General features: G+C 36.2%; 1 protein-coding gene across 4 annotated transcripts in view; it reads left to right on the forward strand.

Annotated features, from left to right (window-relative positions):
• The first annotated feature begins 14,435 nt into the window (after positions 1 to 14,435).
• Positions 14,436 to 27,220, forward strand: part of ICA1L (islet cell autoantigen 1 like) — a 61,279-nt gene continuing 48,494 nt past the window's right edge. For all 4 annotated transcript variants that reach the window (XM_074191622.1, XM_074191623.1, XM_074191624.1 and 1 more), the window contains exons 1-2: positions 14,436 to 14,604; positions 17,040 to 17,112. In XM_074191622.1, the coding sequence (XP_074047723.1) occupies positions 14,443 to 14,604; positions 17,040 to 17,112 (235 nt within the window). In that variant the 5' untranslated portion in view covers positions 14,436 to 14,442. The remainder of the gene's footprint in view (positions 14,605 to 17,039; positions 17,113 to 27,220) is intronic.

Raw genomic sequence — 27,220 nt, forward strand, 5'->3', positions numbered from 1 at the left:
CTGATATTACCTCCTTCCTATAAAAACTGGGGGAAAAATCCTGTACTTTTTTTAGTTTTTTGTTTTTGCAAGGCAGTGGGGTTAAGTGACTTGCCCAAGGTCACACAGGTACTTAATAAATGTCTGAGACTGGATTTGAACTCAGCTCCTTTTTTTAAAATAGAGCCAGTAGTGGTATTGCTGGATCAAAGGGTATGCACATTTTTGTTGCCCTTTGTGCGTATGAACTCAGCTCTTCTTGACTCCAGGGTCAGTACTCTATACACCGTGCCTCAGTACTCTATACACCGTGCTACCTAGCTGCCCCCTAAACCCTGTACTTTTAATATATTCAAGCAAAACAAATCCATCCTGAGGCCATGTCTAAAAACATATGGGTTTCTCCACTCCTTAAATCCATCAGCTTCCTTTTAAAGGATGGGTAACATACTTTATCAGAGATCCTCTGGAGCTGTAATTGGTCATTGTATTGATTAGTCTCCTGAAATCTTTCAAAGTTATTTTTCTTTACATTTTGGTCATTATATAAACTGTTCTGCTGTTTCTACTCATTGCACTCTGTATCAATTTGAACAAGTCTTCATAGGTGTCTGACGGTGTCTTATCGTTTTCTTACAGTGTATTAAACCTTCATTAGTACTGTTTGTTACCAATTGGGAGTTTTCCCAATTATAAGGCAAAATGTTAGAAAGCTATTTTTTTGTTGCTACTTCTCACAAACTGAGGTAGAGATGGAAGGTAACAGAAAAGCACTGTTACACAGTTATACCAAGTATTTTCCCAAGTATTGGCTATGCAAATGGAAAATTTCATCTTCTTGCTCTTGGGGACTCCCATTCTAATCAAAGGAGCCCAAAGAAAGATTTATGTTTGATTTATGGCAGATATACAGGCTAGAGATAATGTACTGGCATGGAGAGTAGTAAAGCAGCTGGCAATGCTCAGAACATCTTTCATAGTATTAGTAGGGCAGAAGAGACTAGAAGAGAGTAAATGGTAGAATGGAGAGGGGGCTCTGGCATATCTCTTCCAGAGGTAGGGATCTGGAGGTCAGCATCCAACTGGCAGTGGCAATTCATTGGCCAGGGCAGGGGAGAAAAGGATCCTGGCTTACTGCCATGATAGCTAGAGTAGCTGTCTCCCCTCAGGAACTCTATAGAGGTGCTAGGGTTTTTGTAACAAGCACTGTTTGATATGAGATTCAATCTCTTTGCCTGAAATAAGATGCATCTTTCCTTCCAGAAGTTCTTGAGAGACAGTTTGCTGTGTAAACTCATGGTATTCCTTTCTTGCTTCTCTGCCTTTACACTGGATCTCTGCCCCCCCACCATGTCAGGAACATATTCCCTTTTCACTATCACCTGTTAGAACCTCTTGTTTCCATCAAGACTGTTCAAGTCCCACCTTCCACATCCAGTCTTTTTCTTGTGTATTTTTGTACATAGGAGCATTGTAAGATCCTTGTGGCAAACAGCTGATTAGTTTTGATCTCTTCCTTTGACCTTAAAGTTTTTTTTATTGAAGGAACTATTGTCCCACCCTGACTTTTCTCTTGCCACTGAACTCCAATGACTCTGGAGGACAGAGACTTCTGAAGTCTGTCCCCTATACCTGGAACAGGACTCTGGGGCTCTGACCATATTCAGATCCTGATCACAGTCTAGGACCCCCATAGATCAGCAGGGCCCCACCCACCTCAGCCCTGTGCCAGAGTGGTATGCCTGTGGTCATTCACAGACCAGGAGGAAAGACAGAGCATCACACACTGAGATCCTTGTGGTGATGGTGGGGTCCCAATAATACACAAAAGCTCAGGTAGCACCCCAAAACCAGGCACAGGCTGGGGAAATGAGTAAGCAGAGGAAAAAAAGAGGAAAACCATTGAGAAATGCTTTGTCTATGATCCCAAGAAGGATCAAAATACTCAATCTGAAGATGAGCAAGTACAAGCTTCTGCATCTAAAGACTGCAAGAAAAATGGAAATTGGGCTCAGGCTATAAGAGAGCTCAAAAAAGATTTTGAAAATCAAGTAAGGGAGATAGAAGAAAAATTGGGAAGAGAAATGCAGGAAAAACATGAAAAAGAAGTCAGTAGCTTAGTCAAGGAGATTTTAAAAAATGCTGAAAAAAATAACATGTTAATAACCAGTATAGGTCAAATGGATTAAACAGTTCAAAAAGTTATTGAGGAGAAGAATGCTTTAAAAAGCAGAATTGAGGGAGAGCACCGGCCCTGAGGTCAGGAGTCCCTGAGTTCAAATCCAGCCTCAGACATTTAATAATTACCTAGCTGTGTGGCCTTGGGCAAGCCACTTAACCCTATTGCCTTATAAAAACAAAAACAAAAAAACAAACCCCAAAACCAAAACAAAAAAGCAGAATTGGCCTGATGGAAAAAGAGATAAGAAAACTCTCTGAGGAAAACATCCTTCAGATCTAGAATGGAGCTAAAGGAAGCTGATGACTTTACAAGAAGTTAAGACATAATACTTCAACACCAAAAGAATGAAAAAAAAATTAGAAGAAAATGTGAAACATCTCATTTAAAAAAACAACTGATCTAGAAAACAGATTCAGGAAAGATAATTTAAAAATTATTGGGATATATGAAAGTCATGATCAAGAAAAGAGCCTTGACCTCATTTTTAAAGAATTCCTACAGGAAAATTGCCCAGATATCCTAGAAGCAGAGGGCGAAATAGAAATTGAGAGAATCCACCAATCTCCTCCATAAAGAGATACAAAAAAACAACCCCCAAGATATTATGGCCAAGTTCCAGAACTCCCAAGTCAAAGAGAAAATATTACAAGCAGCCAGAAGGACACAATTCAGATATCGTGGAGCTGCAGTCAGGATCACACAGGACTTAGCAGTAATTACATTAAGTGCTTGTAGGGCTTGGAATATAATATTCTGGAAGGCACAAGAGCTCGGAATGCAACCGAGAATCAACTACCCAGCAAAACTGAACATCCTCTTCCAGGGGAAAAGATTGACTTTCAATGAACCAGGGGAATTTCAATTGTTCCTGTTGAAACAACCAGAACTGAATAGAAGGTTTGATCTTCAAATACAGGACTCAGGTGAAGCATAGAGAGTGGAGGAGAAGGGGAAAATATGAGGGACTTAATGATGATGAACTACATGTGTTCCTGCATAGAAAAAATGACACTGATAATACACATATGAACCTTCTCAGTTAATAGAGCAGGTAGAAGGAGCTTTTATAAGATGAAGCACAGGAGGGGCGGCTAGGTGGCATAGTGGATAAAGCACCGGCCCTGGAGTCAGGAGTACCTGGGTTCAAATCTGGTCTCAGATGCTTAATCATTACTTAGCTGTGTGGCCTTGGGCAAGCCACTGAACCCTGTTTACCTTACAAAAAACCTAAAAAAACAAACAAACAAATAAACACAAAAAAGATGAAGCACAGGAGAGAACTGAATTTGAAAATATAATATATTGTAAAAATGGAGTCAATGGCTGAAAGGGGAGAGCACCAGCCCTGAGGTCAGGAGTCCCTGAGTTCAAATCCAGCCTCAGACATTTAATAATTACCTAATGGGAGTAAGAGAAAAGAAAGGTAGTTTAGGCTAAGATATTTCACATAATAAGAATTTTTTATTATTGTAATAAGCTATTGCAATGATATGGAAGGGGGAAGGCAAGGGGGAATGAGGGAACCTTCGCTCTCATCAGAGGTGGCTTGGAGAGGAAACAGCATATATAATGGGGTATAGACATCTAGAGTAAAAAGGAGAGGGTGGGATGTGGGTGATGTGGGTGATGGAGGAGAGGGTGGATCATGAGGGAGAGTGGTCAGATATAACACATTTTCTTTTTTGCTTCTTGTAAGGGGCTGGGATTGGATGGCCTGTCTGGGACCACAGGGCTGGGTGGTTGCTGGACCTAAGGGGTGGTATGTGGGATCGGGACCTCTTGGCCCCAGGGCTGGTGATCAGTCTGTTATGCCACTCAGGTACCCTACAGCACATTTAAGAAGAGGGACAGAGGAAAAGGAGAGAGAAAATACAGTATTATGGTAGTGGAGAGATATGATTGGAGGGAGTTGGGATCAGCAATGTCATTGGTTGAAAAATACAGAAGTAGCTTTTGTGATGGACTTATCATAAAGAATGTGATCCACCTGTGACAGAGCTGGTGGTGTTGGAACACAGACTGAAGCACATTTTTTTTATTTTTTTCTCTTTACTTTATCACTTGTGAGGGTCTATATTTTTTTGGGGGAGAGGGTATTATGTTTACTCTTAAACAAGAATATTTTAGTAATGTATAAAAAAATCATTTGTACAAAATAAAAAATAAATATATATTAAAAATTACAAAAATTACAAAAATAAAGGGAAAAATGTCATCAGTATGAACAGGAAAGTCACCAAGTAACTTATTTTTTAGAGTGGAGCTCTGAAAGGTCTAATGATAACCTGAAGTCACACGACTAGTACATATCAAAAGTGAGAGTTGGAACTGTGTTTCCCAACTCCAGGAAAGACTGTATTCATAGTGCCATGCTACTACCCCTTATGTAAAAAATTGGCTGAAGAAAATCAGGAATATTTTACCTTTGAGAAGAGGAGACTTGGGAGGAAAAATGAAAGCTTTCTCCTAAGAATTTGAAGAACTTCCATAGAAAGGAGGGTTCTGTCTTATTTTCTTTGGCCTCAGAGAGCTAAACTAGGAACCATAGGTAGAGTTCTAAAGAGTTAGATTCAGATTTCATGTAAGAAATAACTTCTGTACATTTAGAGACATTGAAACGTGAAATGAGTTGGCTTGAAAGCTGGTAGAGACTCCTTCACTAAAAAGATCTTAAGGCAAAGTTTGTATGACTGCTTGTTCAATATATTGCACAGGGGATCTTCTTGGGTCCTTCCCTTCCAACTCTGAGAGTATCCTGTTATCACCTACTCTTTAATTTTCTGTTTTTGCTTTTTAATGGAAAAAAACAGATACTTCATTATACTGATTGCAGAGTTTATAAAGCAGCAACATCTCTCCCTCCATGCAAAAACAAGCTTGAATATTTACTTTCAAAACCTTGAGTCCAATTTTTCCTTCCTCCCATCCTAATCCCCCTCACTGAGAAAAATTCCCAACTCCCCACCACTAGAAAAGAGCTGCTATAGGGGCAGCTAGGTGGTGCAGTGGATAAAGGACCGGCCCTGGAGTCAGGAGTACCTGAGTTCAAATCCATGCTCAAACACTAAATAATTACCTAGCTGTGTGGCCTTGGGCAAGCCACTTAACACCATCACCTAGCAAAAACCTAAAAAAAATTAAAAATTAAAATTTTTTTTTCAAAAGAGCTGCTATAAGATATCCTTATACTTAAAGGCCCTTTTTCTTTCTTTTTCTCATCTCTTCTATAATATCAACCCAATTAGTGGCACCTCTAGGCCAAAGGGTAGGCATGATTTTATAGCCCTTTGGGCATAGTTCCAAATTGCTCTGCAGAATTGTTGAATTTCTTCACAACTCCTCTAACAGTGAATTATTATTATTATTATCATTATTTTTATTATTTTAGGTTTTTGCAAGGCAATGGGGTTAAGTGGCTTGCCCAAGGCCACACAGCTAGGTAAATTATTAAGTGTCTGCAGCCAGGTTTGAACTCAGTTCCTCCTTATTCCAGGGCTGGTGCTCTATCTACTATGCCACCTAGCTGCTCCTAACAGTGCATTATTGTTTAATTTTTCCCACATCACCTCCAACTTTTGTCATTTTCTCTTTCTGTCCTTTGAGCCAATCCAAGATATAAGGTAGTACCTCAGAATTGTTCCAACCCACATTTCTCCTGTCAGTAGAAAGTTACATTTTAAAAAATGATTTAAATAGATAGCATTGAAAAGATTCATCTGAAAATAGTTCATATCCCCTGATCATCTATCAATTGGCTCTTATTTTTCATAAATTTAACTCAGTTCTCTGTTTGAAAACTGAGGTCTTCATCAGAGAAACTTGTTTCAATTTTTCCCCAGTTACTCATACCAACTCTATTTCCCTCCGTCCTATTTTTTCCCACCCTCATTTATTCTATTCTCTTTCTCTTTTCACCTGCTCCCTCCTCAAAAGTGTTTTGCATCTGATTGTTCCCTTCCCACAATCTTCTCTCCCTTCTATTACCTATCCCCTGCCCCCTTTCTCCCATCCCTTTCCTCTCTTACTTTACTCTAGGGTCAGTTGGATTTTTATATGCAATTACTACTAATTTTTAAAATATCTTCCATATTCTTTAAAAAAAAAATCCTTACCAGATTCCCACCATCATTATTAGATATTCTCCTTTATCTTATTGTCCTTCTCAATCAAATTCCTTAGAGTTCCTCCATTTCTTCTCATACTCTCTTTTAAGTCTTTTGACCTTATCATTCATTGGCAACTGTTCTCTCCAAATTCACCAAAGATATTTTAATTGCCAAATCTCATGACTTCTTTTCAGTCCTCTTCTTTGACTTGAAGTTTTTGTCATTATTGGTACTCTCTTCTTAGATACTTTCTCCTTTCTGACTTTTTGGGGTCACTGCAGGTTTTAATGTGCCCCACTTTATGTCCCAAGTCCTTTACTCTTTTCTCTGTACTCTCTCTTTTTAGAATCTCATCAGCTCTCATGGATTCAGTTTTTGTCTTTATGCAGATAATTTCCAAATTTATATAATAAGCCCTTGTTCTTTTCCCTGATAGTTCCTAATATCATTATATCCTGATATTTCCATAATCTCATTAACTTCCTTTGGTACATTTAGAACTGTATGTCCCATAGTCATCTCACTGGTCCAAAACTGAAGTCTAGGTGGTTTTTCATTATGGTATGCTAGTAAATGTAACTATCCATTTAAAGAATATTTGCTGTGAACTGATGTGGGGTGAAGTGAGCAGAACCAAAAAAACATTGTACACATTAACAGCAACTTGTGTGATGATCAACTATGATGGACTTAGCTCCTCTCAGCAGTTCAGTGGTCAAGGACAGTTCTAAAAGACTTGTGATAGAAAACACAGTCCACATTCAGAGAAAAAACTATTGAGCCTGAATGCAGGCCAAAGCATTCTACTTTGACTTTTTATGTTCTTTCCCCCTTTCTCATGGTTTTATTTATTTATTCGTTTGTTTCTTTGTTTCTTTGGTTTTTTTTGCAAGGCAGTGGAGTTAAGTGTCTTGCCCAAGGCCACTCAGCTAGGTAGCTATTAAGTGTCTGAGGCCAGATTTGAACTCAGATATTCCTGACTCCAGGGCCAGTACTCTATCCACTGTGCCACCTGACCACTCCTCATGTTTTTTTTTTTCCTTTATTTCTGATTCTTCTTTCACAACATGATTAGTATGAATATATATGATAAACATGATTGTGTATGTATAACCTATATTAGATTACTCAAGGTTGTGGGGAGGGAGGTAGAAAAATGTGAAACTCAAAATCTTTCAAAAGGATAATGTTGAAAATTATCTTTGCCTGTAATTGGAAAAAAATAAAATAATATTTTTTAAAAAGAATACTTGCTGCTAATTGGGGGGATGGATGGTAGATATTGTTGTTTCCCCAAAACCTTCCCCTTTTCTGAGACAACCATACTCCCAGTCAACCAGGTCCATAGGTCTGGGTATCCTTCTTCCTCACTTTTCACCTCCCATGTCTAATCAGTTCCTAAATCTTGACATGTCTTCTTCTACTTTTTTAGCTCTCACATCTAGCCTTTAATTCATACAGCTATCATCTTAGTTCAGGCTTTCATCACTTTTTGTCTAGATTATTGCAACAACTTTCTAATTAATCTCCTGTCCCAAATGTCAACTCATTTGAGTCCATTCTATACACTGTTGTAAGTGATTCATCCTAAGAAGAAATCTGATTATGTCTCTCCCCTGCTCAAACAACTCTATTGTCCAGGGTTAAATATGAACTGTTTTGTTTAACTTTTAAAGTCATAGCTACTGGCTCACAACCTAGTTTTTTAGCCTCACTTTACATTATTCCTCATTTTTCCTGGGCTGTAATGGGAGTATTGAAAGAAATCTTGAGGGGGAAGGGGGGGCGGAGCCAAGATGGCAACAAAAGTGGATCTTGTCTTAGGCACTCTCTCATAAATCTTCTAAACTAAGGACTCTAACTAAATTTTCCAGAGACAGAACCCACAGAGGGACCCAATGAGGCAGTTCTCCTACTCAAGGTAACCTGAAAAAGAATAGAAAGGCTCTGCTCCCCAGGGTCAGAGGGGTGGCCCACCAGAGGGGTGGCCCGCCAGAGTGAAAGAACTTCAGCCTTTGGAAGGCAGCCCCAGGGCACTGGGAGTTCGCTCACAGCAGTGGGGGCATTTCCTGAGCTATGCCCTGGGGAGCACCACTGGGCACAAATTGGGGGAACAGCTGGGGAACCTCTGCCAGAGCTAGCACATGAAGCCCAGCCCTCAGGGCACACAGTGAGCAGCATGGCCAGCTCAGCCAAGTTCCAGAAAACAAAAGCAGGCGGAGCTGGTAAGGAGGAGCACCCAGGGCATGAGCCCATTGAACCTAGGGAGGGAAGAGAGAGAGACTGCAGAGCTCTGTCCTATGCCCATGGAACAGGACTCTGGGGCTCTGAACACATTCAGATCCTGATTACAGTCTAGGACCCCCATAGAACAGCAGGGCCCCCCCACCTCAGCCCCGTGACACAGGGGGGTGCTTATGGTCATTCACAGACCAGGAGGGTGGATAGAGTCTCACACACTGAGATCCTTGTGGGAGTGTCCCAAAAGCTCAAGAAGCACCCCCAAAACAGGCTTAGGCTGGGAAAAGGAGCAAGCAGAGAAAAAAGAGGAACACCATTGAGAAATATTTTGCATATGAGCCCAAGAAGGATCAAAGCACTCAGTCTGAAGATGAAGAAGCACAAGCTCCTGCATCTAAAGACTCCAAGAAAAAACAGAAATTGGGCTCAGGCTATGACAGAGCTCAAAAAAAGACTTTGAAAATCAAATGAAGGAATTAGAAGAAAAATTGGGAAAAGAAATGAGAGAGATGCAGGAAAAAACATGCAAATGAAGTCAGCAGCTTAGTCAAGGAAATCCAAAAAAATGCTGAAGAAAATAGCATGCTAAAAACCAGCTTAGATCAAATGGATAAAACAGTTCAAGAAGTTATTGAGGAGAAGAATGCTTTAAAAAGCAAAACTGGGGGCAGCTAGTTGGCTCAGTGGATAAAGCACTGGCCTTGGAGTCAGGAGTACCTGGGTTCAAATCCAGTCTCAGACACTTAATAATTACCAAGCTCTGTGGCCTTGAGCAAACCACTTAACCCCATTTGCCTTGCAAAAACCTAAAAAAAAAAAAAAAAAAAAAGCAAAACTGGCCAGATAGAGAAAGAGATAAGAAAACTCTCTGAGGAAAACAAATCCTTCAGACAAAGAAGAGAACTCAGGGAGATTGATGAATTTATGAGAAATCAGGACTCAATACTTCAAAACCAAAAAAAAAAATGAAAAATTAGAAGAAAATGTGAAATATCTCATTGAAAAACAACTGATATGGAAAACAGAATTAGGAAAGATAATTTAAAAATTATTGGAATACCTGAAAGTCATGATCAGGAAAAGATCCTTGGCATCATATTCAAAGAATTAGTACAGGAAAATTACCCTGATATTCTAGAAGCAGAGGGCAAAATAGAAATGGAGAGAATCCACCGATCAACCCCCCCCCCCCAGAAAGAGATCCCAAAAAACCAACCCCTAGGAATATTATAGCTAAGTTCCAGAACTCCCAAGTCAAAGAGAAAAATATTACAAGCAGCCAAAAGGACACAGTTCAAATATCATGGAGCTGCAGTCAGGATCACACAGGACTTAGCAGCAACTACATTGGAAGTTCGTAGGACTTGGAATATAATATACTGGAAGGCAAAAGAGCTTAGAATGTAACCGAGAATCCAGCAAAAACACAGCAAAACTGAATGTCCTCTTCCAAGGAAAAAGATGGACTTTCAGTGAACCAGGGGAATTTCAAAATGTTCCTGTTGGAATGGCTAGAGCTGAACAGAAGGTTTGATCTTCAGATACAGGACTCAGGTGAAGCATAGAGATTGGAGGAGAGGGGGAAAATATGAGGGACGGACTTGATGATGAACTGCATGTATTCCTGCATAGAAAAATGACACTGATAATACTCATATGAACCTTCTCAGTTAATAGAGCAGGTAGAGGGAGCTTTTATAGTTGAAGCACAGGAGAAAGCTGAATTTGAAGATAAAATATGGTGTAAAAATGGAGTCAATAGAAAAAAGGGAAATGTAATGGGAGAAAGAAAAAGGAGAGGGGGAATAGGCCAAGATATTTCATATAATAACATTTTTCTTTATTACAATGAGCTATTGCAATGATATGGAAGGGGGGAAGGCAAGGGGGGGTTATGAGGGAATCTTTGCTCTCATCAGAGGTGGCTAGGAGAGGAAACAGCATATATACTCAATGGGGTATAGACATCTGGAGTAAGAAGGAGGGGGGGGATAGGGGGAAGGGGTGGGGATGTGAATAAAGGAGGAGAGGATGGACCATGGGGGGAGAGTGGTCAGATATAACACATTTTCTTTTTTTTACTTCTTGCAAGGGCTGGGATTGGATGGACTGTCTGGGACCATAGGGCCAGGTGGATGCTGGGCCTACAGGGTGGTGTGGGGGCTCAGGGCCTCTTGGCCCCAGGACCAGGGATCAGTCTGCTGCGCCACTCAGCTACCCTACAGGAGAGTCAGAGTGAAAGGAGAGAGAAAATATAGTACGTGGTAGTGGAGAAATACGAAAGGAGGGAGTTGCGATCAGCAATGGCAACGGTGGAAAAATCTGTTGTTTTTTTGTTTTTGTTTTTTTTAGATTTTTCAAGGCAATGGGGTTAAGTGGCTTGCCCAAGGCCACATGACTAGGTAATTATCAAGTGTCTGAGGTCTGATTTGAACCCAGGTACTCCTGACTCCAAGGCCGGTGCTCTATTCACTGTTCCACCTAGCTGCCCCTACAATGGAAAAATATAGAAGTAACTTTTGTGATGGACTTATCATAAAGAATGTGATCCACCCGTGACAGAGTCGGTGTTGTTGGAACAAAGACTGAAGCACATTTGTTGTTGTTGTTATTATTATTATTATTATTATTATTATTATTATTGGGGTGGGGGTGCAGGGCAGATGGGGCTGGGTGGCCTGCCTGGGGCCGCATAGCAGGGTGATTGTTGGGTGTCTGAGGCTGGATTTGGACCCAGGTGCTCCTGGCTCAAGGGCCAATGCTCTGTCCGCTACCCAGCCACCCCTACAATTATTACTATTTTACTTTTATTTTGCGTCTTTTTTCTTTTTTTTTGTTTTTTTGCAGGGCAGTGGGGTTGGGGTGGCTTGCATGTCACATTGCTGGGTGATTGTTGGGTGTATGGGGCCAGATATGGGCTCAGGTGCTCCTGGCTCCATAGCTGGTGCTCTGTACATTGCACCACCTGACCATCCCTACAATTATTACTATTATTTTTTAATTTTAATTTTTTTCTCCCCTTTACTTTATCGCTCAAGCAAGTCTATATTTTTTGGGGGCAGGGGTATTTTGTTTACTCTTATACAAGAATATTTTATTAATGTATAAAAACATTATTTGTACAAAATGAGAATAAATATTAAATATAAAAAAAGAAAGAAATCTTCCTTTTTAGTCAATTTTGTATTTCTAATTATCAGTAAGTTTACAATTTTAAATTAAGACCATAAGATTTTCTGGGACTTATTTATCTGGTGAACAACTCTAGAAACAATCATGAAATTCATAGCATACTTTCATATCTTGAATTTTATATATTTTTTGCCTAGAAATTTCTGAAGTGAATCAAAGATTGTAATATTTTTCTTTTCATTTCTCCTTTCTCATATGCTGAATGCTTTTTACTTGTTATAAAATCATATCTTAAAAATTAGAGAGGACTCCAGAGATTATCTAGTCTAGTCCCTTTATTTTATAGATGAAGAAACATGGTATAATTATTTGCAGAAAAATAGAACATCATTAAAATAACTGCCTTGGTTGCTGTGGATGTTTGGTAGAGAAATTCTACCACTAATTTGATAAGAATACCCAAATTAAATCCACATGTATTAGTGACTTCAGTTCAAAGATCTGAAAAAAATAAGGATGGAGAGAAATATATGGGAAACCATGGTTCAGGAAGAAGGAATAAGAGGAAACCAAGGACTTGTAGGCTACCAGAACTTCATGTTTTTATATCAGGAAGACTTATTATTTTTTTTTTTAGGTTTTTGCAAGGCAAATGGGGTTAAGTGGCTTGCCCAAGGCCACACAGCTAGGTAATTATTAAGTGTCTGAGTCCGGATTTGAACCCAGGTACTCCTGACTCCAGGGCCAGTGCTTTATCCACTGCGCCACCTAGCCACCCCAGGAAGACTTTTTCATAAAAGTAATTGGTAGTTGCTAAATGTCGAAAGCACCAAATGACACCTTGAAGAGGGAAATAGATTATATTTTTAATAGGCAGGAAATTAACTGACAAAAAAAGACTTGTTAGTTATTTAAGAGTAATACCTGAGTTAGACATTGATATTGTTATATTGTCAGAGAGGTGCATAGTGAAGCTAAGTAGTCTATAACAATGAGGAACTTTGAAATTAAGAGTTAAATTATCTTCAAGAAATTGGGTAAGACAACTCATAAGGATTTATGATAAGAAATGGTATTCATCTTTGAACAAAGAATGAATGGTGTCTGATTGAAGCAAACTTTTTAAACTTTATTTTTCTTGAGTTTTTGGGGGGCTTTGTTTCTTTCACAACATGACTAATAATGGAAATAAGTTTTGTATTATTTCATATGCATAATCCATATTAAATTGCTTGCCTTCTCAATGAAGGAGATAGAGAGGGAGGAAGGGAGAGAATTTAGAACTCAAAGTTTTAAAGACAAATGTTAAGAATTTTTTTATATGTTAATGAGAAAAAATTAAATACTAAGAAAATAAACAAAAGAAATTGGGTAATAGAAGAAGAAGATGGGCTGGTCACATGGCAAAAGCATGGGATGATAGCCTGATGCTCCATTGGTAGCACAATGAAATAACAGAAATTGAGCAACATCTTTTTACTGTGAGGATAAACTCCATGGTAAATTCATGGCAAGACATGGATGAGAGTACAGAGGATATGCAGGCATGGATGTGTTCTGATCTCATGGAACTTCCAAAGCAGTGAAATCACAGATCCATATAAGTATTGAGAATTTTTTTTAATATAAACTAAATTATTCTGAGTGGTAATATTGCATCTGAAAAAAATAAAAAATATTGTATCTGATCACTTTTCAAAAGTCTTCATAGAATCAAATATTTATTCTTGTTTACCTTAATTTGAACATTAACATTTTTCACTTAAATATTGAATTTTATTGTTCTTTTAAATGAAGTCAGGAAATGATATCCTGTATAGTCTTATTTACAAATTTTTAAGCATAGATTTTTTTTAGGAAATCTGGTTGGGTATGTTGGATTGCAATCCTCCAAAATATGTTATGTTATGAATAATAATAATATATCCTAATAAACATGACAGAGCTCATATGATTAGCGTTATGATTAGCCAACTTTCAAAGATTCAGTGACATCATTTTAAATGATATAACTCAATTTTTTTCAAGTAAAGGGAAAAAAAATTAATTCAAATCAATAAAAATGAAATTTTGACCAAGTAGAGGGTAGAAAAGCTTATATTTCCATCTTAAATAGTGAATAAACTGTAAATATTTATAGTTTGGGAGGGAATGTTTCTGGATTTATAATTTCATTGATGAATGGAACTTTTGATTCCTTGGAGTAACACTTTTTTTTTTTTGCAAGGCAAATGGGGTTAAGTGGCTTGCCCAAGGCCACACAGCTAGGTAATTATTAAGTGTCTGAGACTGGATTTGAACCCAGGTACTCCTGACTCCAGGGCCAGTGCTTTATCCACTACGCCACCTAGCTGCCCCCCTGGAGTAACTCTTGATGAAGAAATTCCTTCCAGTGAAGATCAGCAACAGTTTGGCAAGTGTAATTGCCTGTAATAGTAAGAGATTAAGTGACTCACCCAAGTTAATATATGTCACAAGTTAGACTTGAACCTGAGGCTTTCCAATCCAAGTCTAGTTCTCTGTCATCATATTCATACTATTCCTCTTACAGTATTGCCTCAGTCAGATTTGCAAGGTCTTTATTACATCAGTTCCATCTATATTTTTGCCTGTTTTCAATTCTTGCCCAAGTTCTCATCAGTATTATCAGAATATACATTTTTAAAAGGAAATAATGATTAAGTTAAAGTTTTTAACTTCTCAAATTATCATTCTTATAGAGAATGCCTTTAATTTATCAGTAAAGGTTAATATTAGTTATTCAGAAGTTTAATTTTTTTATCTCTTTGTCATAGTCACTTCATGGATTCCTTTGGGACACCTAAAACAGAAGATGACCAGTCAGTAGTCAGCAGAATGCAGAAGAAATACTGGAAAACAAAACAGGTCCTAATCAAAGCAACAGGGAAAAAAGAGGATGAACATGTGGTAGCATCTGATGCAGAGCTGGATGCCAAACTAGAGGTAAATAGAGGAATCCCATGAGGACAAGAGCACAAGATTAAGTAGTAAGCCATTTGAAATTTGTGGACCCTGAGTTCAGATGTGTATGATCTTATACTGTGAATACACCTCTTACCTTATAGACTTGATCACAGGACAGATTGTAGTAAGGATTTCTTAATTTCTAAATATCTTTTGTTTTAAACAGGTGCCACTTCTTCTATGAGTTGGCATGAGAAGACAGTAATGACCATAGGATGTAAACATGAGATCTCTTTGCTTTAAATAAGAGCCTAACTGGAGCTAAATCAGTGACAAATTTGAATTATAGAATATCTTTTTATTACTTTTAAGGGTGTATAATATTTGACACTAACTGTTAAAAGGTACTTCCAAGCAGATGTACTTCAATAAGATGATAGCTTATTTTTTATCAATATCATTTGTAATAAAAAATCTTTAATAACTAAACTTTCTTGAAATGGTTTCTTGTACTAAGTGGATCAGTTATAATACCTGAAAAGTTTTTTGTAGTATTAATTTTCTGAGGACTTTTTTCATATTCCTAAATGGAAACTTCAATTCAGATGTAAAAAATGACCGAGGAATTGGTAGAGTGTGAATTATTGAACTTTTACTATATGCATGTGTGTGTGTGTGTGTGTGTGTGTGTGTGTGTGTGTGTGTGTGTATGTTAGTATATTTGTTTGAAATAAAATGTACTTTGGGTAGAATAGGGTGTCAAAATCATGTAGGAACTTTTATGTCTTTTGATTTTCAACTTTGTTTCCATAAAAGTATAATTGGGGGGGTCCTTTTCTATAATTGAATTGCCCCTGGTTGATAGTTTTTTGGGAGCTGATATTCTTTAAAATTTTTATTGATGTTGGGGTGGTTAGGTGGTACAGTGGATAGAGCACCGGCCCTGGAGTCACAAGTACCTGAGTTCAAATCCGGCCTCAGACACTTAATAATTACCTAGCTATGTGACCATGGGCAAGCCACTTAACCGCATTTGCCTTGCAAAATAACCTAAAAAAAATTTATTGATGTCTTTAAGTTATTATATAATTTTCTGATGTAGTACCCCATAAAACTCTTCCTTTTATCATAGGTGAAAATTAAGTAAAACCAATCAATATAATAACTGCTTCTGGCAATACATGCACACTGTATATATCCTTAGTCCCAACCTATCTACTGGGAGAAGGGAAGAATGTTTCCATATCGTAAATTGAACTTTCATCGAATTCGTAAGATATTTTTTAGTATCTAAGAAATCCATCTTTCATACCCTTAGAGTTTAAGATCAAACCATTTCTTTTAAAATTGTCACTATAAGTATAGTTATAGGTTCCATATCCAACTTTGGTTCTGATGAAAAATTGTCTATTATATCTGTTTTACTTCCATTCAGGTAACAATTAATTTATTAATTCTTTTTAAAAAGTAATCAAGATCAAGCATCAGAACATTGAATTTCAAAGGATTTCACATGACAGAAGCAAAACTTCATAATATCCGTAAACAGATAATACAGATCAAATACATGATAGATTTAAGAAGGGGACTTCATGTAGAAGGTGGCGCTTGAGCAGTCTTGAAAGAAGCCAGGGATGCCAAGAAGCAGATATGAAGAGAGCGGGAATGGATGCAGGAATGTCAGCTGAACAGAGAGACACAGGGACAGGAGCAGCAAGTGGGCTGGCATTACTGGCTGTGTTAATCAAAACAGGATTTAATAATTGCATAGTAATGAGAGTTTTATTAAATATGGCTTTATAAAACCCGAAACACATATTACTTTTTAGTATGTTTCTCTCTAAAACCTGTGCTTATTGTCCTCACAAAAGGTGAGGCATAGGATTTTGTAGGCAGCGACAAAAAAAAGTGCACAACTCTACCGCAACTACATGCAACTGCCTCAACTATGACCTAATGTAGTAACTCTTAGTTGTAGGTGAAATAAATGGTATGAAAAGTATTAAATAGAAGATAATGCCAAAGTAACTTATAGTTGCTATTGCAATATGTCGTAAAATATTTGCAAATTATTATTTTCCTAATTATATTTTGCTTATTAAAATCATTTTATTTTCCTGGAACACACACATTAGCTATTCCTGGAAGGGAAGACAAACTAGAATTAAAATTTTCCTATGAATATTTTTATTTATCTTTGTTTTTTAAGATCTGAGGGTATTTAATATGATTTGAATGAAGTTGCCATTATATTGCTTAGAGACTTTATGTTGAGAGAAGGAAATCTCACTTGTACTCAATTGCCTTTTTTCTGTTATTTTAGGAAGTAAAACCAGAACTTAAGTATATCATTATGAAAGACAATTGCCATAATACTTCAAAGAAAATATCCAGTTGTGAAATATTTTCTAACTGATATTTTGTACTTTTTATAGTTCTTTAAACTGATATCCAAATACAATTTATTTTTCAAGGTTTTTCACTCCATTCAAGAGACATGTACTGAACTTCTGAAGATTATTGAGAAATATCAGCAAAGACTCAATGGTATGCATGCATAGATATCTGTATCATGCTAGTGAAATGCTCCTTATTTTTAAATGGAATTTTAAAAGTTGTTATCTATTTAAAAATTAACAGTTTAATTTGAATCTTGAATGAGATGGCTAATCTACTAAAATAATTTTTAGTGATTTTAGGGAAGAAAGTAATTTATTCTCTCCAAATAAATGTAACTGATTGGTGCTAAAATTATTAATTGCCTGAACCATACTGTCACAGCATATTGTCAATGTTCCCCACATCTGGTATCTATCAATTACAGAGTTCAAGATTCTCATTCCATGGGTAGATATCACTATACAGTGCATAAGCCAGTAGATCTCATACAGCTGATGTTGTGTAAGTATGAGCTGCATTGAAGCTTACCTAAAATCTTAGAGAGAGAAAAAATTCCCTTTGATATAAAACTATACTCAAAATAGAGATCTCTGGTCTGAGAGAATTAACGGTAAACAATTCATTTCTACAGAGAAAATTTTTTGATTGACAGAAATGAAAGTTTGAGAGAAGCTTGATTACTCTCCCCCCCCGCCTTTTTTGGTAAATACCTAGTTTTTCTTATATATTCTATTTTTCTGATTTTTATTATGCTTTTCTAGTAGCTATCTAGTTTTTTAAAAATCACTGGTAATTAAATTTAAGATCAAATAATACTCTCCACTAAGTTCCTATGTTAATCTTCCTCTGCATTCAGTCCACCAATAAGCATTTGTTAAATTTCTATTTTGTTCCAAATACTTTCTAGATATTAGGGATAGAAAAACAAAAGAGACCTCACCTTCATGTAGATTATATTCTAAAGGGGGAGACAACATATACATAAACAAATACAAAAAACATATGCAGACAAATATGTGATAATTTTGAGAAAGGATTAAATGTGGAAGATGGCACTTGGGCAGTCTTGAAGGAAACGGGATGCCAAGAAGCAGAAATCAAGAGAGTAGGCATGGACTCAGGAGTGTCAGCTGAGCAGAGAGACACAGGGACAGGAGCAGCAACTGGACTGAGATACTGGGTTGAGGAGTGACCAAAAGTAAGGAAGAGTTAGAAGCTGGTGAAAGGGAGCCACAGCAACAATAATAATGACTTGCATTTAAAGGTTTTAAAGCACTTTTACTTATTGTCTCATTAAATCCTTTCAGTTGTATGAGGCAGTTGCTGTGATTATCTCCATTTTACTGATAAGAAAATTGAGAGTGAGAGAATTTAAGTGACTTTTCCCAGGTCACATAGTGAATAAGGTTTGAAGGGGTCATGTTGAGAAAACTGCTAAATGACAGAGTTTATCTTGGTTAGATAACCCTCAGGTTTATTGAATAGGGGTAAAGGGATGTCACTGGATTTTAGGAAGATCACAAAAATATATACAAGTATCAGGAAAATCCGACCTCCCAAAAAAATCTTCAGGAGGAGAGGGTAGTTAACAGAAGGAAATGCTGCGGAGAGGTTGAGAAAGGAAGATTGAGAAAAGATCATTAAATATGGCCATGAAGACATCTTTGGTAACTTCTTTTTTTAAGATTTTATTTATTTTGAGTTTTACAGTTTTTCCCCTAATCTTACTTCCCTTCCCCCACAGAAAGCAATTTGCCAGTCTTTACATTGCTTCCATGGTATACAATGATTGAATGTGAGGAGAGAGAGATCATATCCTTAAGGAAGAAACAAAGTAAAAGAGATAGCAAGATCAGACAAGATATGTTTTTTTTTTTTTTTCTAAATTAAATGTAATAGTCTTTGGTCTTTGTTCAAACTCCACAGTTCTTTCTCTGGATACAAATGGTATTCTCCATCACAGAAAGCCCCAATTTGTCCCTGATTGTTGCACTGATGGAATGAGCAAGTTCATCAAGGTTAATCATCATCCCCATGTTGCTGTTAGGGTGTACAGTGTTTTTCTGGTTCTGCTCATCTCACTCAGCGTCAGTTCATGCAGATCCCTCCAGGCTTCCCTGAATTCCCATCCCTCCTTGGTTTCTAATAGAACAATAGAGTTCCATGACATACATATACCACAGTTTGTTAAGCCATTCAACAACTGAAGGACATTTACTTTATTTCCAATTCTTTGCCACCACAAACAGGGCTGCTATGAATATTTTTATACAAGTGATGTTTTTACCCTTTTTCATCATCTCTTCAGGGTATAGACCCAGTAGTGGTATTGCTGGATCAAAGGGTACACCCTACTGCTTTCTAGGAAAGTTGGATGAGTTTACAACTCCACCAACAATGTATTAGTGTCCCAGATTTCCCACAACCCTTCCAACAATGATCTTTTTTGGTCATAATGGCCAGTCTAAGAGGTGTGAGGTGATCCCTCAGAGAAGCTTTAATTTGCATTTCTCTAATAAGTAATGATTTAGAGTAATTTTTCATATTACTGTGGTTTGCTTTGCTCTCCTCATCTGTAAATTGCCTTTGCATATCCTTTGACCATTTGTCAATTGGGAAATGGCTTTTATTAAAAAAATTTGACAGTTCTCTGTATATTTTAGAAATGAGTCATTTGTCAGAAATATGAGTTGTAAAGATTGTTTCCCATTTTACTACATTTCTTTTGATCTTGGTTACAGTTGTTTTGTCTGTGCAGAAGCCTTTTAATTTAATGTAATCAAAATCATCCAGTTTGTTTTTAGTGATGTTCTCTATCTCTTCCTTAGTCACACACTGCTTCCCTTTCCATAGATCTAAAAGGTAAACTACTCCTTGATCTTCTAGTTTGCTTATAATATTGTTTTTTTTATGTCTGAATCCTGTATCCATTTGGATCTTATCTTGGTAAAGTGTGTGTGAGGTGTTGGTCTAATCTAAGTTTCTTCCATACTAACTTGCAATTTTCCCAGCAGTTTCTATTGAAGAGAGAGTTTTTATCCCTGGACTCTTTGGGTTTATGAAACAGCAGTTTATTATAATTGTTTCCTGCTATTGCACCTGTTCTATTCTACTGGTCCACCACTCTATTTCTTAGCCAATACCAGAGAGTTTTGATGACTGATGCTTTATAATATAATTTTAGATCTAGTATGGCTCAGCCACCTTCTTTTGTACTTCTTTTTCATTGAATCCCTGGAAATTCTTGACTTTTTATTTCTCCATTTGAATTTACTTACAACTTTTTCTAACTCATTAAAGTAATTTTTTTGGAATTTTGTTTGGTAGGGCACTAAACAGGTAGTTTAGTTTTGGTAGAATTGTCATTTTTATTATATTAGCTTGACCTCTCCATGAGCAGTTGATGTTTTCCCAGTTATTTAAATATGATTTTATTTGTGTGAGAAATGTTTTGTAATTGTTTTCAAAAAGTTTCTGAGTGTGCCTTGGCAAATAGATTCCCAGATATTTTATATTGTTTGAGGTTACTTTGAATGGGATTTCTCTTTCTAGCTCTTTCTGCTGTATCTTGCTAGTCATATATAGAAAAGTTGAGGATTTATGAGGGTTTGTTTTATATCCTGCCAAAGTTGCTAATTGTTTCCAGTAGTTTTTTGGATGATTTCTTGGGATTCTCTAGGTATATCATCATGTCATCTACAAAGAATGAGAGTTTTGTCTCTTCCTTCCCAATTCTAATTCCTTCAATTTCTTTTTCTTCTCTTATTGCTGAAGTTAACATTTCTAATACAATATTGAATAGTAGTGGTGATAATGGACATCCTTGTTTCACCCCTGATCTTTTAGGGAATGCCTCTAACTTGTCCCCATTGCATAGAATGCTTGTTGATGGTTTCAGATGGATACTGCTTATTATTCTAAGGAACAACCCATTATTTCTACACTCTCTAGGATTTTTAGTAGGAATGGGTGCTGTATTTTGTCAAAGGCTTTTTCAGTGTCTATTGATTTAATCATATGATTTCTGATAGGTTTGTTATTGATATAATTAATTACACTGACAGTTTTCCTAATATTGAACCAACCCTGCATTCCTGGAATTAATCCTATTTGATCATAGTATATTATCCTAGTGATAACTTGCTGTAATCATTTTGCTAAGATTTTATTTAAGATTTTTGCATCTATATACATCAGGGAGATATGTCTATAATTTTCTTTCTCTGTTTTAACTCATCCTGGTTTAGGTATCAGCACTATATTGGTGTCATAGAAAGAGTTAGGCAGAGTTCTCTCTTCCCCTATTTTTCCAAACAGTTTATATAGAATTGTTCTTGAACAATTGTTCCTCAAATGTTTGGCAGAATTCACTTGTGAATCCATCAGGCCCTGGAGATTTTTTCTTAGGGAGTTCAATGATGGCTTGTTGAATTTCTTTTTCTGAGATAGGGTTGTTTAGGTATTTAATCTCCTCTTCATTTAACCTGGGTAACTTATATTTTTTGTAAATATTCGTCCATTTCACTTAGATTGTCAAATATATTGGCATAGAGTTGGGCAAAATAATTCTGAATTATTACTTTAATTTCCTCACTGGTGACGAGTTCAACTTTTTCATTTATGATACTAGCAATTTGTTTTTCTTCTTTCTTTTTTTTAATCAAATTGACCAGAGGTTTATCAGTTTTATTGGTTTGGTTTTTTTAAAAAATTTTTGCAAGGCAAATGGGGTTAAGTGGCTTGCCCAAGGCCACACAGCTAGGTAATTATTAAGGGTCTGAGACCGGATTTGAACCCAGGTAGTCCTGACTCCAAGGCCGGTGCTTTATCCACTACACCACCTAGCCACCCCTATTTTATTGGTTTTTAATAAAATCAACTCTTGGTTTTATTTATCAATTCAATAGTTTTCTTGCTTTCAATTTTATTAATTTCTCCTTTAATTTTTAGATTTATAATTTGGTATTTAATTGGGGGGTTTTAATTTGTTCTTTCTCTATTTTTTATTTGCAGATTTAGTTCATTGATTTCCTCTTTCTCTAATTTATTCATGTAAGCATTTAAAGATATACTATATCCCCTGACAGCCACTTTGAGTGAATCCCATAGGTTTTTGTGTTATTTCATTATTGTCATTATCGAAGATAAAATAAATAAATAAATAAATTCTTAAAATTTGTTGTTTGATTCACTCATTCTTTAAAATGAGGTTATTCAGTTTCCAATTAGTTCTGGGTGTATATCTTCCTGGCCCAATATTGCATATGATTTTTTTTTTGCATTAATGATCTGAGAAAGATGTATTCACTATTTCTGCCTTTCTGCAATTGATTATTAGGTTTTTATGCCCTAGTACATGGTCAGTTTTTGTGTAAGTGCCATGTACTGCAGAAAAAAAGGTATATATTCCTTTCAATTTCCTGCATAGGTCTATCATATCTAGGTTTTTCTAACAATCTATTTATCTCCTTAATTTCTTTCTTGTTTATTTTATTATTTGATTTATCTAAATCTGAGAGTGGGAGGTTGAGGTCTCCTCCCACTAGTCGAGTTTTGCTGTCTATGTCTTCCTGTAGCTCTTTCAACTTCTCCTTTAAGAATTTGGATGCTATCCCATTGGGTGCATATATATTCAGTATTGAAATCACTTTATTGTCTATAGTACCTTTTAGGAGGATATAGTTTCCTTCCTTATCTCTTTTAACACTATCTATTTTTGCAGCTGCTTTGTCTGAGATAAGGATTGCTACTCCTGATTTTTTCACTTCAGCTGAAGCAAAATATATTTTGCTCCAAGATTTTACTTTTACTCTATATGTATCTCTCTGCTTTAAATGAGTTTCTTGTGAGCAGAATATTGTGGGATTCTGGTTTTTAATCCACTCTGCTATTCACTTACATTTTAAGGGAGAGTTCATCCCATTCACATTCAAAGTTATAATTACTAACTCTTTATGGCCCTCCAGGCTATCTACCCTCTGTATTTTTCCCCCTTATCTGTATTCCCCAGTATTTGTTTCTGAATACCACCCCCTTCAGTGTGTTTGCCCATCTATATCAACCTCTCACCTTTCTTTCCCTTTTCCTTCCCTTCCTTCTGTTATTTCCCTTTTTCCTCCCCCCCCTCCCTGCCTCCATCCCCCCCTCCCCTTTTCCCCTTTTAATACTTGAAAGGTAAGATGTTTTTTTTTAAGTTAACTGAGTGTATGTGTAAGTTAACTTTAAGCCAAGTCTGATGAGAGGAAGATTCAGTTGTTTAACTGTGTCTGTCTTCTCTCTGCCATCTTGACTGGAAGCTGGTAACTTTGGATAGAATAGTTTCAGCTGAGTGATAAGATTGGAAGAGAATGAGAGAAGTAGAGGTACCAAATGTTGATGCCTTTTTATAGGAGTTTGACTGAAAAATGAAGCAGAAACAAAGGAAGGTAAGTTTGTGAAGATGGACAGATCTAGTGAGGGTTACTTGGGTTTGTTTGAAGACAGCAAAGAAGGAATCAAGAGAAGGGGAAACTTAAAGAGATGGTGGAGGATTGTGGGAGAAGTCTGTAAGTGTTTTAAATTCAAGTCTTTCAAAGACCATTGGTTTTGGCTCAACAAATTTGTCAATTTTTTAGTTGTATTATTTTTTGCAAATATTTGTTATTTTTCTTCTGTTTGTAGTCTTTCAGTTTTCACCTTTAATGCTAATAGGATGACTTGTTTGAGTACCCTGCTAATCTTTTTTTTTTTTTTTGCAAGGCAATGGGGTTAAGTGGCTTGCCCAAGGACACACAGCTAGGTAATTATTAAGTGTCTGAGACTGGATTTGAACCCAGGTACTCCTGACTCCAGGTCCAGTGCTTTATCCACTATGCCACCTAGCTGCCCCTGCTAATCTTTCTTTAAAGTAATTTTATGGGTATGCAACTAAAAAAAGCTAGAAAAGGAACAAATTAAGGATCCCCAAGAAAATATCAAATTATAAATTCTGAAAATCAAAGGAGAGATTAATAAAATTGAAAGCAATGAAACCATTGACCTAATAAACAAAACTAATAATTGGTTTTATTAAAAACCAATAAAATAGGGGTGGCTAGGTGGTGCAGTAGATAGAGCACCGGCCCTGGAGTCAGGAGTAACTGAGTTCAAGTCCGGCCTCAGACACTTAATAATTACCTAGCTGTGTGGCTTTGGGCAAGCCACTTAACCCCATTGCCTTGCAAAAAACCTAAAAAAAACCCCAATAAAATAGATAAGGGGCAGCTAGGTGGTATAGTGGACAGAGCACTGGCTCTGGAGTCAGGAGAACCTGAGATCAAACCCAGCCTCAAATACTTAATAATTGCCTAGCTGTGTGACCTTGGGTAAGCCACTTAATACAATTGCCTTAAAAATCAAAAATCAAATAAAATAGATAAACCTTTTGTTAATCTGATTTTTAAAAAATAATTAAATTATCAGTATCAAAATTGAGGAGGAAATTAAAGAGATAGTTCAGAACTATTTTTCCCAACTGTCTGCCAATAGATTTCATAACCTGAGTGAAATGGATCAATATTTACAAAAATACAAGTTGGCCAAATTAACAGAAGAAGAAATAAAACACTTAAATACCCCCATTTAAGAAAAAGAAATTGAAGAAACCACGAATAAACTCCCTAAGAAAAAACTTCCAGGTCCAGAAAGATTTTCAAGTGAATTCTACCAAACGTTTATCAATTCTGTTTCAACTATTTAAAAAAATAGGAGACCTGTCCAATTTCTTTTATGACACTAAATATGGCACTGATACCTAAAGCAGAAAGAACCAAAACAGACAAAGAAAATTATAGACCAATCTTCCTAGTGAACATTGATGCAAAAATCTTAAAGTTTTAGCAAAGAGATTACAGGAGGTTATTACTAGGATAATATACCATGATCAGGTAGGATTTATACCGAGTAGGTGGGGATGTTTCAATAGTAGGAAAATACTCAGCATAATTAAATATCTCAATAACAAAACTAACAGAGATCATTTGATTATCTCAATACATGCTGAAAAAACCTTTGACAAAATACAACATCCATTCCTATTAAAATACTAGAGAATATAGGAATAAATGGAGTTTTCCTTAAAATAATAAGCAGGAGCTATCTAACCATCAGCAATTATATGTAATGGGGATAAACTAGGGACATTTCCAGTAAGATCAGAGGTGAAACAAGGATGCCCATTATCATCATTACTATTCAAAATAGTATTAAAAATGTTTGCTTTAGTAAGAAGAGAAGAAAAAGAAATTGAAGGAATCAGAGTTGACAGTAAGGAAGCAAAACTTTTACTCTTTGCGGATGATATGATGGTATTCTTAAGAGAACCCAGAAAATCATCTAAAAAAATCTATTTGAAACAATAAATTCAGCAAAGCAGAAAGAGATAAAATAAACTCACATATATCATTTACATTTTTAATCATGAACAACAACACCCAAGAGCAAGAGATAGAAAGACATTCCATTTAAAATAACTACAGACAACATTGAATACTTGGGTATCTACCTCCCAAGACAAACCCAGAAACTTCATGAACACAATTATAAAATACTTTGCACACAAATAAAGTAGGACTTAAACCAAAAAACAAACAAACTAGTTTTACATTTTATTGTTTCTCTCTGCTTTATGACATCCTAGTGCTTATACTTGTTCATTATCTTTCTAAGTAAGATTTTACAGATAAGTTTATATTCTGAGTCAGTGTTACTTTCAGCAGCTCTCTCTCTTCAATTGAAAAGTCAAATGTTTTTTGACTGAGGCACTTTCTGGGTTCTTTTGAGCTTCCTGTTGTGGCAATTCATTTCCATTGGCTTAACTTTTAGATGAAATTATTAATAGCTGATATCAATATCATTTCTATTGTTCTTTTTCCACTTTTTTAAAGACTTTTTTTGGTTTTATTTATTTAAGGTAATGGCATTAAGTTACTTGCCCAAGGTCTCACAGCTAGGCAATTATTAAGTGTCTGAGGTTGGAATTGAACTCGGGTCCTCCTGACTCCTAGGCTGGTGCTCTATACACTGTGCCACCTAGCTGCTCCCTCTTCTCACTTTTAATTTCAGTAGGTTGTTTTAATAATCCGGGTTAAAATCATTTTCCCATTACTGTTTATTCTTGAATATCACCAGTTCTCTTCTTACCTCTGAGTTGACTCAAAGATAATGCTGATGTCCACAAAAATAGATCTTTTCATCTTTGTTAATATGTAGGCATTTAAATTCTTTGTGATGTTATTTGGTGCTTGCCATATCCAGAATTTACTGATTCTTTATTTCAACAAAGTGTTTATGATATAAAGGCATGAGGTTTCTGTTTAATCTACAAGTCTGGTTGCTCTCATTTCTTTTTCCTTAACCATATGTTCCATCTTCACATTTTCCCACCTTTGCATGGAGGCCACCAAGTATCAGAATTTATATTGATTTGATTTAAAATAATTTTGCCTCAATAACTGATATTAGTATAACCTGCAATTATTTTCTTGATAGCTTTTTTTTGTAAATACTTATCATTAGTACTGCAATCTGTGATGACCAATGCCCCTTGAAATAATATTTCTTGTAGCTTTAGGGCATATAATAATCCACTCCACTAACTTCTTTCCTTTACCTTTATGAAAGAGTACCAGTAAAATGATCCAACCTTCTATTTAGCTATAATTTTTTCCTTCTGATTCCCTTTACAGCAAGAAAATTAAGACTAATATGATTTAACTTCTGCAGTAATATGTCCAATCTTTGGTAATTGAATGAAGATCTCACATTTAGAATACCAATAGGCAAACTAAAATTTGTTGATGGTCTAAAAATCTATTTTTTTTGGCATACTCTTACCCCTTTCAGAAATTGTTATTATGGTCATTGTGAGGTAGAAGAGCACAGGACTAAGGATTATTGTTTTTTTTTTTATTTTGACCAACACTGAGTGGCCAACCTACTGAAATTAGTATTTATTCATTTTGGTAGTTCAGGATTCTGAAGTATACTCTGAATATTCAGTTCAATTTAATTCAGTTTGATTCAGTAACCTGCAGTGTTTTTTTTTTCTGGTAGTCTTTTATTCTTATTTTGTACAAGTAATTTTTTTTATACATTACTAAAATATTCTTGTTTAAGAGTAAACATAATACCCCCTCCCACCAAGAAAATATAGACCCACACAGGCAATAAAGAAAGGGGAGAGAAAAAAATTAAAATAATAATAATTATAATAATAGGTATGGCCAGGTGGCGCAGT

This window comes from Macrotis lagotis, chromosome 6 (genome assembly GCF_037893015.1).
Source record: "Macrotis lagotis isolate mMagLag1 chromosome 6, bilby.v1.9.chrom.fasta, whole genome shotgun sequence".
Taxonomy (NCBI): Eukaryota; Metazoa; Chordata; class Mammalia; order Peramelemorphia; family Peramelidae; genus Macrotis; species Macrotis lagotis.